This window comes from Anolis sagrei, chromosome 1 (assembly GCF_037176765.1).
Source record: "Anolis sagrei isolate rAnoSag1 chromosome 1, rAnoSag1.mat, whole genome shotgun sequence".
NCBI classification, from domain to species: domain Eukaryota; kingdom Metazoa; phylum Chordata; class Lepidosauria; order Squamata; family Dactyloidae; genus Anolis; species Anolis sagrei.
This window is the reverse complement of record NC_090021.1, coordinates 228,983,598-228,997,331: the sequence shown is the minus strand read 5'-3', so window position 1 is coordinate 228,997,331 and position 13,734 is coordinate 228,983,598. Positions and strand designations below refer to the sequence as shown.

General features: G+C 40.7%; 1 protein-coding gene across 3 annotated transcripts in view; it reads right to left on the bottom strand.

Annotated features, from left to right (window-relative positions):
• Positions 1-914: 914 nt before the first annotated feature.
• VIL1 (villin 1) overlaps positions 915-13,734 on the bottom strand; it is a 54,724-nt gene continuing 41,904 nt past the window's right edge. For all 3 annotated transcript variants that reach the window (XM_067460587.1, XM_060773491.2, XM_060773500.2), the window contains 9 exons: positions 12,810-12,947; positions 11,052-11,210; positions 9,968-10,147; positions 8,893-9,038; positions 6,856-7,000; positions 5,493-5,681; positions 3,932-4,000; positions 2,813-2,950; positions 915-1,286 (listed from right to left, as the gene is read on the bottom strand). In XM_067460587.1, coding sequence (XP_067316688.1) covers positions 1,173-1,286; positions 2,813-2,950; positions 3,932-4,000; positions 5,493-5,681; positions 6,856-7,000; positions 8,893-9,038; positions 9,968-10,147; positions 11,052-11,210; positions 12,810-12,947 — 1,278 coding nt within the window. In that variant the 3' untranslated portion in view covers positions 915-1,172. The remainder of the gene's footprint in view (positions 1,287-2,812; positions 2,951-3,931; positions 4,001-5,492; positions 5,682-6,855; positions 7,001-8,892; positions 9,039-9,967; positions 10,148-11,051; positions 11,211-12,809; positions 12,948-13,734) is intronic.

Below are 13,734 nucleotides of genomic sequence, written 5' to 3'. Positions count from 1 at the left end.
CTACGACTGCGTTCTGGAAGGGTGTGCCATTGGATGCCATTTGTCGGGCTGCCACCTGGTCTACTCCGCTGACGTTCGTGTCGCACTATAAGCTGGATTTGAAAGCCAAGAAAGATGCGGCGTTTGGTCGAGCGGTGCTTTTTTCTGCGGTGGCATGACTCCCGCCGTCCAAGGTGGGTAGCTCGCTAGTCTTTTACCATTAGTGCGCATTCACAGCACACTCACGTAGGGAAAATGAGAGGTTGCTTACCTGTAACCGTAGTTTCCCTAGTGATGTGCTGTGAATTCGCACGGCCCCGCCCATCCTCCCCGCTGTTTGTCATGCCTCCTCCTTCTAGCTGCTTTAGCGGCGGAAGAGATCTGGAGGCGGTTGACCAGCCGCGGTCTATTTATAGTGTACTGGGGAGTGTGCGCGGGGCCAACCGCCGATTCTTTTAAATCTTAACTGAAGATCCGGAGCGATGCTGCGCATGCGCAGAAGTACCATTAGTGCGAATTCACAGCACATCACTAGGGAAACTACGGTTACAGGTAAGCAACCTCTCGTTTTATCAAAGTCTAGCAGCAGTTAAGAAACACATCAGTTCCATTTTAGCTTGGTGAAGGCACTGTCCCATGGCCTTGAAATCTGGTTGGCAAACATACGTACATAATACAGGACAGTGGAGTCACATTCAGCCATGTAAGCCTTTCTTGTCAATGTTTCAAAAAGTAGCTTTTGCATGGCAAAATGCATTTAGAGTTCGGAAGAGAAATGGCATAATATCCTAAGTGACAACTTCGTATTGGGTGACAAGCATTGTCATAGGTAGGAGGAGAAATGAAATTGAGAAGGGAAACAAGACCAATACAATACTGGGGAAATATTTAGTCCTCCAGATGTTTATGAACTTCCAAGTAAGTCAGTCAACATAGCCAATGCTAAGGATTTATTGCAAATTATAGCTCAAAACATGGAAGACCAAAGGTTCCCTATCCCAGGCTGAAGGCTACTTTCTTCCACCTGCTCTGAGTGCTTGGAATAAAATCATCTGTAGAGGGGTTATAAAATAACTTGCACCTGCAAAAATCCCGGTGGGGGCATTCGCTTGATAATCTGTTGATGCTCCAGTTGTCAAGCACTAATTAATTAAATTAAAAATATGCATCTACCTAACAGTAGAAGTTTAAATTTAGAAAAGTCCTTTTTCTTTCTTGAGGGACTGCTGCTTCCATACAGCTAGAGCAGCATATTCATGTCGAGACATGCCAAAGACAGCAAGGAAGTCATCTTCTGACAAATAGTCCTATGGATAGAAGAAAGGTAAGAATGAGAGATGGGGAAATCTACAATTGTAAGTGGGTTCAGCTGCAGTTAATATGGTAACTCCCCCCTCCCATAAATACCTGGAGAAAAGAGACGGCCTTAAGAAATCTGTAATGGAATACACTGCAAACCTATTTTCTGAAACTAAACAGTATGAGTTTATGAATGTTTAAAACATGCACTCTTCAATTTCTTGACAATCGCAAAACAATTTGTGGACTCAACGTGGCTGAAGAGAGGGACTGAATATATAGATCTGTAGACATAGCATCTTTAAACAACTTCATCTAGCCTTTGAAAGATCCTTCTGTATATTGGTAGACTTCGTACATTCTTGAAGACTAGATGTTTCCATCACTGATTCGGAAAGTACTTGGAATTGGCTGGATTTTGTGGCATGGATTGTGCAGATTTCTGCACACAGCCTCTATCCTAGAAATTGTGCTGATAAATCCAGTGCAAACTACAGGATTGGAGGCTTGACATGTGCTGTAAATTGCCGGACTTCCACAACCACAGTTTGACATTTGCAGATCTACGAGTTGACCATAGAGCCATTCTGGAGGAACCAGAGATTCCTGGAAAGAACACCTCTTCAGGAATCTAGATCTGCCAATGCAATTCTTGGTCAACTATGGGCAGAGGTTGAGCATGGAGTCATAGTGGAGGACCTTAGAGATTCTTATAAATGTTTTCTATCAGATTAAAAAAGACCTAATTTTATTTACTATTTTTCACTTTTGTAGGGGTTCAGTGCTCCTGGCCCCAGGAAATGTGGAGGGCTGACTGTAGCTGATCAGTTTAAATCAATGGTTCCCAATCTTGGTCTTCCAGGTGTTTTGGACTTCAACTCACAGAAAGCTCAGCTGCCTTGCCCAATGATCCGGGATTCTGGGAGTTGAAGTCCAAAACACTTGGAAGATCAGAGTTTAGGAAACACTGGTTTAGATAGTCAGGGACATTTCACACAGGAGCAGTGGATATTCTTGACATCCAACAATAAGATGCAGTTGGGTTTCAATTATTGAATAATGATGAGGAAACATAATGAAGTAGATTCTTGTCTTAGCAATAATCACTTCTGGGAGAACTAGAACAGTGGTTCTCAACCTGTGAGTCCCCAGATGTTTTGGCCTTCAATTCCCAGAAATCCTAACAGCTGGTAAACTGGTTGGGAAATCTGGGAGTTGTAGGCCAAAACACCTGGGGACCCACAGGCTGAGAACCACTGAACTAGAAGCAAAAGGTTTCACTTGTGCATAATTTTCCATATGTCTTGGAAATGTTCTTTCCCTCTTAACATGTCTAAAAACATTTTTGCACTGATTAGACAAAAGATTTCTAAGTTTGCTTGTTTTCATCTTATTGACTTGCCAAAGGCCATTTGCTTATTGAGCAAGGGTCTTATGGGTTTTTTTCTCCTGTATGTGCATATTACGTGCTGCTCTTACAAGAAGGTAAATCCCTATAAACAGAAACTCTGAATGCCGTCCTGTAATCTCTCACCTCCTTCCTGGCGGGATTTACATCTTTGGGGAGCTCCTCAGCCGACATGTTCACTAGTTTCTCCAAAGGGTATGTCGACAAGGACACACTGCCAAAGGCAGTGTTGGCAGTGAAAACGTCTTTTCCTCCCAGGATTTCCTGAATGAGAAAAGGAAAAGGAAAACCTTCAAAACTTCTGAGTCTTGGACTGCATTGGGGTGGTTTAAATTGAAGTGTGAATGCTTATACTGTATGTTGTTGGCTGAAGTATTCTAAATCTGCAAACTTTAAGAGGTTGCATATTTTAGGGAGCAGAATGACAAGTAGGTGATAAATGACCAGTGGAAGCACCCTGGATTTGGTGTCATTTTGTAAGAGTAATCTGAATGTACCAGGGGATAATGGTTTGAGTTAGAATCATAGAGTTGGAAGAGATCTTGTGGGCCATCCAGGGGAGCAACCTTTACAACAGTGGTTCTCAACCTGTGGGTCCCCATGTATTTTGGCCTACAATTCCCAGAAATCCCAGCCAGTCTACCAGCTGTTAGGATTTCTGGGAGTTGAAAGCCAAAACATCTGGGGACCCACAGGTTGAGAACCACTGCTCTAGAAGGCCAGTCTTTTTCCCTGCTTACCATTCCCAACAGGACATGTTCCTCGCTGCTCTGGTTCATCTCTAGAGCTGCTGTCATCTTTGCCATGACTTACCTTTATCCTCTCTTCCCTGCTCAGCCCTCCTTCCTATGATACAGTATTCAATTTGCCCTTTCAATTTTATGCTCTCCCAACCAGTCACTGCTGTGTTCCCCCCACCCCCGCCCAAATGGCAATTTCACTCTTAAAACAACAACAAAGGAGGGGGAGTCATTGTGCAAAATTATATCTAAAGAAAAATATTCCTGCTCCAGAGGTTTCAAGGGTGTATGCTTGGTAGGGCAAAGGATCAGCATGTGGAAGTTGCCCACCCATGAACTAAACCCTACTGTTAAATGGTTTTCAGCTGCTTGTGTTAAAACTTAGCCAGCCACCCAAAATACATGTATTAAGCTGCTTTAGACAGCTGTACAAAAATGCTAAAGCACACATTCTTTCTCCTTGCTCCCTACCCTATATTTGACTCTTCAGTAAAGCAATACTTACAGAAGTGAGCTGCTCAAGACTGTTATCATCAGCCAGTTCAGCCTTCAGATCTTCATAGCTTTTCTTGTCCTATATGAAGATAACAAAAGAACAGGAGCATCGCACCACCCAAACTGATAACGAAATTTGATTTTTCAAAGTATTCAAAACGTATTGAATACTGGAGAAAGAAAAGATTCCATGAAGCCTTTAGCCAAATTACAAACAGGTTTTCCTAAATGTAATGGCTCTAACTTAAGGCATGGACAGGATCATACGTCTCACTTAAATATTGTTGGAGTCTAAACACTAACAATTAAATTATTCTGCCACCAACTACTGCTTGTATTTAGTGCTGGTGCTTATATATCACCGGTGGTTTGCAAGGCAGGGGTCTAATATGTTTTTGCTTTATTTGTTGTGTGTTTTTCTGTAAAATGAAAAAAATATATTAAAGAAATGGTTTAACTGCAGCCTTCAGCATTATTTACAACCAGCTATGCTGGATTGACCTCAGCCTGTTTGATGTTGGCAACTATTTTATCTCTGTTTTAGTGGCTTTAAATTTTTACCTTGTTTAAATTTGTATTACATGATTATGTCTGTTAGGGTTGTTTAGTTATTTTTTTGGTTTAATTTCTATTTGGTATTAAGTTTATAGTAATGGCTGTTCTATTTTCTGTTATGTAATTTGTTATATGATCCTGTGTTGGCACTGAATGTTTGCCATATGTGTTGTAAACCACCCTGAGTCCCTCCGAGGAGACAGGGTGGTCTATGTGTGTGTGTGTGTGTGTGTGTGTGTGTGCTGGATTTCGTACTACAAAATCACAAGCCGAACACTTCCCAAATGTCTAGGACTGTGTGATATATTTTCGAATGATGCGTACAGATCCAAGTAAGGTGGCCTAGATGATGATGATGATGGTGATGATGATGATGATTATTATTATTATTATTATTACTATTATTACATTCCAACAGCATGAGGTGAAGAGACACATGATTTCCATTCCTGGTACAGGGTCCCATTATTTTTGTGTGCCTTCAAGAAATTTTGGATTTATAGCAACCTTATCACAAGGTTTTCGTAGCAAGATTTGTTCAAAGGCAGTTGCCATCCTAGTGAAGGAAACTAAGCTGGAGTAACAAGAAACACCATAATGTTTATGGACTGGAATAAAGTGCAATATAATCTGACATGATGCTACAAGAATGTAAATGTATATTATTGTTGTTTTAAACTGTATATTTTAGGATGTTTCATCATTGATGTATTTGGATTGTTGTTTACATTATTTTAATATGTTGTAAGCCGCTTTGGGTCCTGTGAGGGAGAAAAGCGGGATATAAATAAAGGATTATTATTATTATTATTATTATTATTATTATTATTATTATTTTCCTCTGAGGCTTAGTGAGTGAAGGTCACCCAGTGACTCTCCATAGCTGAGCACGGACTCAAACCCTGATCCCAAAGAATCCTAGTCCAGCGCTCAAACCACTATACTATACTGGATCTACAAGGCCTCAGCCTGTCGTAATCTGCCTTTTGCTAGGCTTGACAAGTTCTGTCACTTACTGTCCATTTGAGAGGATCCCAGGCTAGGAACCAACCAGTGAATGTTGGAGGTTCATAGCCTTGCTTCACAATCACAATGGGAGTATCCAGGTCACGGCTTACAGGATGAGTCCGGAGGTATTCCTGGGCAGTGACAGCGGCAGCCTCCTTCTCGGCCTCATTTGCATCTTTGCCAATCCAGAGGAAAACCTACAAGAAAAATAATCCTTACAAAAGGAAGCCACATTTGGATCTTCAGAGTAATTCAAGACTGAAATATCCATGCAAATACTTAAAAGTTTCCTTGGGTACAAGCTCATAATAGATCTATACCTGGGGCTGGGGGAAATCTAAGAAGTGTTGCTCATTCAGGAAACATATACCACCGAACTTAATGGGACTTTTTTTTTTGAGTTGGCATATATAGCATTGCAGTAGACAGTGGTTTCTTTTGTTTTCTATTGCAGTGCAGTCTTTCAACTATTTGCCCCCTAGGAACTGGGAAATCAACGTTTCTGTTTGATGTTTGATGTCTTGTCTTATGTCTGAAATAACAGGCTGCGTTTTTAATTTAATTTTAGTTGTTAAGTCATAATTTATGTTTATATGTTGGGTTGCTAAATTTAGTTACTATGGATGTATGGTTTTTGCATGTTTGACTTTTATGTTTAGAATCCACTCTGAATCACTTCGGGGAGATAAGGTGGAATATAAATAAAGTTTTTTTTATTATTTATTATTTGTCCCTTTCCCAGATTTCAGTATGTGACTTTCCTAAGACTGCTCCTGCAGCAGCCCCTTCCCCATGCTTGCCCAGTTTTTCCCTGTTATCGGCAAGAGATCTTCTGAAGTAATAATAAGGCCTGCTGGGACTCTTTTAACAATCCATCATGTTGAATGACAACAAATCTATTTATCCGTATTTCTCTTAAACTTATTAATACCATTTCCTTCTGCACCAATGCAATTGATATTTTTTTAATCTGCAAAGACAATAGACTACTTAGAAGTCTGCAAGGGAAATTTCTACATCCACATACTAGTGGTCTTAATATTGTGAAGACCACTTAATATAGTGGCCTTGATATTGTGATCATTTTAATAAGAAATCTGGACAGAAATCAAGACTGGATAAGAGAGGAAGAAAAATCCAGAATGATCAGACAAACAACAAGAGGAGGAGGACAAGCTATTATCTATGGCCAACACAGAAAATTCCAGCATGTATATGAGATGGGCAAATAAAAATAAAAGTAAACAGTTTTCCAATTAAATCATGGCAATAAAATTATCCCAGAGCAATAAAAATGATCTCAGGGCAATATTCCCAGGGACTGAATAGAAGGAAGTTTATCCCCTTTCTCACTCCTTTCCTCAAACCCACCTGGTCCCAGGCATCCAGTAAGAATACATCATCTTCTTCCAAGTCATCTTGAGTAAAATTTGTTATTTCCGTGGCCAGGAAGGTCCCGGTCTGATTGGAACACTCAAAGAGCCGAGGCATGATGGAGAGCGTCTCCTCTTGTAATCTGAACAGAAAAAAAGAGAGGAAACCAAGTGCTGCATCTGGTTCTTCTGCCCAGTACAAGTAAATAAATATAGAATGAACACATTGCAAATGGGGTTTTTTAAATGCGAAGTTAATAGTTATACCCAAACAAAAAATGTTGTTTTAAATTAAGGCCATGCAACATGAAAGTAACTTTTCTAATCTCTCATAGTGCTATCTGATGGAGAAGTAGGTTAGTATGACTTTCTATATTTTTAAATGTTTTATTGGATTTTAAAAACATGATGGCCGAAGTGGGAGAAAAGAAAACAAGAGAAAGGGAGGCACATAGATAAGAACTTGGACTAGGCATATTTGTTAAGAGTCATCAAGCTGAATGGTGAATGAGAGATCTCCAAGAAACCAGTTAATCAGCTGCCCTTCTAAGTGGATTGTGATACAGTCCTCCTCTTTTCGAACTGCCTTCTTATATTTGCTAAGAATGATCATCTTTGAGCCACAATGTCTCATACTATGTCCAAATCTTAGTTTAGGAGCATAGGTTGATATAAGATGAACATAATTTCAAACGGACATGTTCTTGAAGTTGCCATCCATCAAACATCTGATACAATAGCTGGTGAATGTTTATTTTTCCATTATTGAAGTATAAGTCTTTAGCAACAGGATATGCATGCATGATCCAGCTACATGCACAGGTTTTTTTTTTATTTCTTGGCTTCCCCCAACCACTGGCCCTGTTAACTGAGGGCTTTTAGGAGTTGTGGTCCAGAAACTAACAACAACAACAATAGTCGTCTTTATTTATATCCTGCCACCATCTCCCAAAAGGGACTCAGGGCAGCTTACAGGACACTACAAGTGTAGTATATAACATAAACAGTACATGAGTCCCCCCTCAGGGGTGAGAAAGGCGGAGTACAAGTATATGAAATAAATAAATGATTACTAAATAAAAAATTACTATTAACACATAAAATAAAATAAAAACACAGTTTAAAATGCAGACCATCTGTAGTTAAAATTAGCTGCCTTCAAATCACAACTAAACTGATTGGCCAAAGTGCCAACCTTATACTTTTAAAAATTCTTGAGTCACAATCCTTTACATACAGACAGAAACAAAACCACATTTCTTTGTCATGTCTGCTGCTTTTCCCCAGATATTTTTCCTTCTCCTTTTCACATCGCCTCCTTTGCAATGGCACAGCATTGTATATAGACCTATGGGGCCAGTGTGGCCAAATAGTTCAAGTGAGATTTCCAGCTTCAGTGCTGCATTGATAACTCATTGGATGACTTCAGAGTAGTAGTCTTACTCTCTCACCTTGTCCTACCTCACAGCAGGGTTGTGAGGATAAAAGGAACAGAGAAAGGGGCCCATGCACACCACTTTCCATTCATCAGAGGAGAGGCAGATTGCAACAAATAAGTCATTAAATGTTGTGGAAATCTTACTTAGATTTGTGTCCTAATGAGTAGCTTGAGATGTTACAAAATCACTAATGTGTTTTCAGATTTGGACTGGAGAAGAAAGGTTAGGATTTGAGAGACTGTGCGTACTCAAAATACTAATAACTGTGTGAATGAATGCTTCTTATTTATTTTAAACATATCCTGCCTTTTGCCCAGAGATCTCAGGGCACAAATCTGATAAATGTAACACTGTTTGAATAAATAAAATGATTCCAAAAGATGAAAATATATCAAACAATTTAACAAGCTAAAAAGACAGAGATAAAATAGTTCAAAATAAAATCCAGCATTTGATCCTGGGGTTTACTTCACAGGCTCATCATGGCCAAGTATAAGGAGAACAAATCTCTTTGATTTCTCCATGGAGCACACTTATGCCTATTTCATCCACCTGAAGGTGACGAAATGTCTCCCCAAATTTTGCACCAGTGCTACCTTTTGCTGCTGGCATATTGAGACTTCCCGCCCAGCGCCACCCAGAATTCTGCCGGCTCCTGGCCCTCGGCTATCACCACTTTCTCAGTCCTGGAGATTAGATCAGATACGTTCTTGGCCATCTCCCGCTCATCTCCACTGCAACCCTGTGGGAAAGAAGCAGAACATGGTGGGTTATTAGAGGAGAAGACCTCAGAGGATATTTCTAGACTTCAATGTAGCAGCTGGAAATTCATACCCAACTTGTGGTGAATAAGATATCAGACCCCACTTCGTTTTACCAGGAATCAAATCCAGAAAATCATAGTTTCTAGAAATCTCCTTCCTAGCAACTCACTACTCCTGGCTCTGCATAGATGGTGTTAGGACCAGATATCTGTTGTAACCCTGGTCTAACTCCTTGGTATTTGAGTGTATAATTTTTCAACATTGTACAAAAATATACCATATATATAAATATGTGGGATTAACATAACACAAAAACCACTGGACAAATTGACACCAAATTTGGACACAATACACCTATCAGGCCAATAAGTGACCACCACTCATAAAAACACTGAAAAATGCAGCGAAAGACATTTTAAAAGCCAAAAAAAAAAATACATTACAACACATGCAAAAAAACCGACATATATACACATATACACAAATATATACACACACATATATACATACAAAACACATATACACAGACTGGGCCACAGCAACGCGTGGCAGGGGACGGCTAGTAACATAATAATATAAAACCTTATTTATACTCGCTCTATCTCCCCGAAGGAACTCAGGGCGGATTCCAAACATAAAAGGCAAACATTCAATGCCTGAATACAACAACAATACATCCACATTAACAAAATTTAAACAACCCAACACATAAACACGAATTATGACTTAACAACTAAAATTATATAAAGAACACAGCCTGATTTTGACTGATGAATTGAGGAAATTAAAATCCAATAAAGTAACTTCTCCAAGCTGTATTGTACTCACTTTTGTAGAAATGCAATCAAGAACAGGCTAATGACCTGAGTCTGCAAATGTCTAGCCAGTTTTGGACATGATAACCTACCTTTCCATACCAGAGGTAACAGCAACTTTGAGTCTTGAGAATAAAAACATCATTAGAGTTGAGGGAAGAGGCCCGGGGAGGCACCTCAAAAGCCTTAGTAGTGTATTCATTGGTCCCGTGGACATGGAAGAGACGGGTGGAGGGCACTGGATCTGTATTGCCAGCTCTGGAGGTACCACCCTGGATAAAGAATAAAAGGGAATAGAGAATGCTGCAGGAACTTTAACATCAATCTAGGAAGGGAAAATAAGAACTCCCCATGTTGCAGACCTTGGAAATGTTACTTTTCCCAACCTCAACTTATTATATTCCCAGATCCCAATGTTCTGGAAGATTTTCTTTTGGACCACTATTTTTAAAAGGTAATTTTTTTCACATTCTGCTACATTGTGCCTGTTCTCCTTCCTATTCCCCCTGCAGGTCTAAGACTGGTTCACAGGGGTAATTAGACTAGAAAAATGACTGAAGAAGAAGGCCTAAGCATTGTTTCTAATGTACTTTTTAAATTCTATTTTAATATTTATTTAAGTGTACATTGTGTTTTAAGACATCTGTATGTTACCTGTATGTAAAGCTGCCTTGAGTCCCCACTGGGGTGAGAAAGGTGGGGTAAAAATATTGCAAATAAATAAATAAATAAGCATCCCATCTCCAACCTGATTAAAAAGTAAAGATTTCCACTTGACATTAAGTCTAGTTATGTCTGACTCTGGGGGCGGGGGGGGGGGGGGGCGGTGCTCATGTCCATTTCTAAGCCAAGGAGCTGGCATTGTCCATAGACGTCTCCAAAGTCATGTGGCCAGCATGACTGCATGGAGCGCTGTTACCTTCCCACTGAAGTGGTACTTATTGATCTACTCACATTTACCTGTTTTTGAACTGCTAGGCTGGCAGAAGCTGGGCCTAACAGTGGGAGCTCACCTTGCTCTCAAGATTCGAACCGCCAACCTTTTGATCAGCAAGTTCAGCAGCTCAGTGCTTTAACCCACTGCACCACTGGGGGCCCCTCCAACCCGATTACTATGAGTCACACATTTTGCCCTTCCTTAGGGGATGAGAGAGAAAGCAAGCTTTCCGTACTTACCGTATAGACCACCATGCGCCCCTTGAAAATGGCCATAAGGTGAGCAGGTTCTTTGCCCATGGTCACCCGCACCTGCACAGGTTCATCGTTATATTGTTGGTCCAAAATGACTGCCTGGTAAGCAGAAGCAGTGATTTCATCCTTGCTAGCATGGCGACCCTAGGAAATAGCAACAGAGTAGGCAGATCTAGTTATCTTGCACTGCAATTCACTTGAAAAAGGAGTTTCTATGTAGAGTCCTAAAAAACCTCCTGTGTCTTGGCTGTGCTGTGAATGAGAGAATACACATAACACTTATGCAGATTATAATTCACAGTACAGTCTTCCTCATGGTCCTTCTTTTTGAAAATATAAATGCCAAAGAATAGATTAAGGATTGTTTCATAAACTGGTGCTAACATTTTAGATGTTTTCCCTGACACATGTTCAGAGTCAGACCTTTAAAAAACCAAGCTGCATAGTTCCATTGATAGTTTTGTCTCATTTGTACTGAGTATGGCCTTTGTAAAATGCACCTGGTTCTGATTTATTTTTCAAGTGGTTTTACAAAGTTTCATAAATTCATTTAAATGTCTTCTTTTGATACATACACCGGTTAACATGCCTTTTTCTGACAATGTATTCAAGGATTTTGGTGGTAATATTTTTGTACTGCTGTAACAAGATCGCCCCTTTCCAATCTTGTTTATTTGGGGCTTTTATCTTGATCGCTTGTCATCTTCGCTATCCTTAAAATGGGGGGATAAGAAAGGAAATGTCTAGTCCTCAGTTTGTTTTGAATATCCCTACAGTTCATTCACATCCTCAGGGACATTATTTATTTATTTATTTACCTTACTTATATACCGCTGTTCTCAGCCCGAAGGCGACTCACAGCGGTTCACAACAAATACGAACAGTAAAAATTCAGTGCTACAGTATAGAAACAGTTAACAACCTAACACATTACACAATTAATAAACAGTTACTACAATACCCATTCACTGTTGTCTCGTCATCAAAAACATGTTCCAGATTCGTCATCCATTGTTCCATTCCAGTGTTCATTAACCAATCATTGCACTAATTATTGGAACGCCTGCTCAAACAGCCAGGTCTTCACTTTTTTGCGGAATACCATTAGAGATGGTGCTAGTCTAATGTCCGTAGGAAGGGCGTTCCACAGCCGAGGAGCCACCACTGAGAAGGCCCTATCTCTTGTTCCCGCCAGCCGAGCTTGAGAAGCAGGCGGGATCGAGAGCAGGGTCTCCCTGGAAGATCTCAAAGTCCTGGTGGGTTCATAGGCAGAGATGCGGTCGGATAGGTAGCTTGGGCCCGAACCGTTTAGGGCTTTAAAGGCCAACGCCAGCACTTTGAATTCAGCCCGGTAGCAGATCGGTAGCCAGTGGAGTTGGCACAACAGGGGGGTTGTATGCTCCCTGCGCTCCGCTCCTGTTAAAATCAGCGTTGGACTAGTTGGAGCTTCCGAGCTGTCTTCAAAGGCAACCCCACGTAGAGAGCGTTGCAGTAGTCTAAACGGGATGTAACCAGAGCGTGGACTACCGTGGCCAAGTCAGACTTCCCAAGGTATGGGCGCAGCTGGCGCACAAGCTTTAGCTGTGCAAAATGCTCCCCTGGTCACCGCCGAAACCTGGGGTTCCAGGCTCAGCGATGACATGTAGACAAAATCATGTTTCTGTCACCTCTCTGTTTCCTCTACCAATAATTCATTTTCCATTGCCTATTCCTCACCCTCCCATGCCCCCTTGGTTTGCTCACCTGCCAAATGTAGAGGATGTAGTGCATCTTATTATAGACTTGGTACTTGTAGAGGATGAGGTAGCAGTCGCCACTATAGAAATGCCCTAGCCAGCGGCTCTCTACTGGCACCAGTTCCAAGTTCTCAATTCGCCAGACCTTTGAAGGCAAACAGAACATGAAGAGTAGACATATAGCTACAAACAGATCTGATAGATAGTGGGTACAGTTGTCCAGTCCATAATATTATATTGGTAACAACCAGCTTCAGCTAAAGTAAAGGTAAAGGTTTCCTCTTGACATTAAATCTAGTTGAGTCCGATTCTGGGGGTGGTGCTCATCTCATTTTCTAAGCTGAAGAGCCAGGGTTGTCTGTAGACACCTCCAATGTCATGTGGCTGGCATGACTGCATGGAGTGAAGTTACTTTCCCGCTGGAGCAGTACCTATTGATCTACTCACATTTGCATGTTTTTGAACTGCTAGGTTGGAAGAAGCTGGGGTTAACAGTGGGAGCTTACCCTGCTCCCCGGATTTGAACCACCAACTTTCCAGTCAACAGCTCAACAGCTCAAGTTCAACAGCTCAAGTTCAACAGCTCAGTGGTTTAACCTCCTGTGCCACTGGGGGCTCCAGCTTCAATTAAGGATGTGAGCATTATCTTAGCATTATTGTGTTTCACTGATACCCATTGATATTCTTTATCTCCATTTGCATTACTTTGTTATAACTGCTTTTTGGCACAACTTCCTCAAATAAAAGTTTGTGTGCTTTTGTTCACTCCTGCTCTGCAACTAAAGGGAATTTAAATGGAGTTTTAAACTGTACACAATAAAATGGTTTTTAAAACATATAATTTGATGTGTTATATCTTCAACATGCACAGCAAGTCTCACTGATGTGTGCATAATGGAGATATGGGATACCTTATTTTGCAATGCACCTTG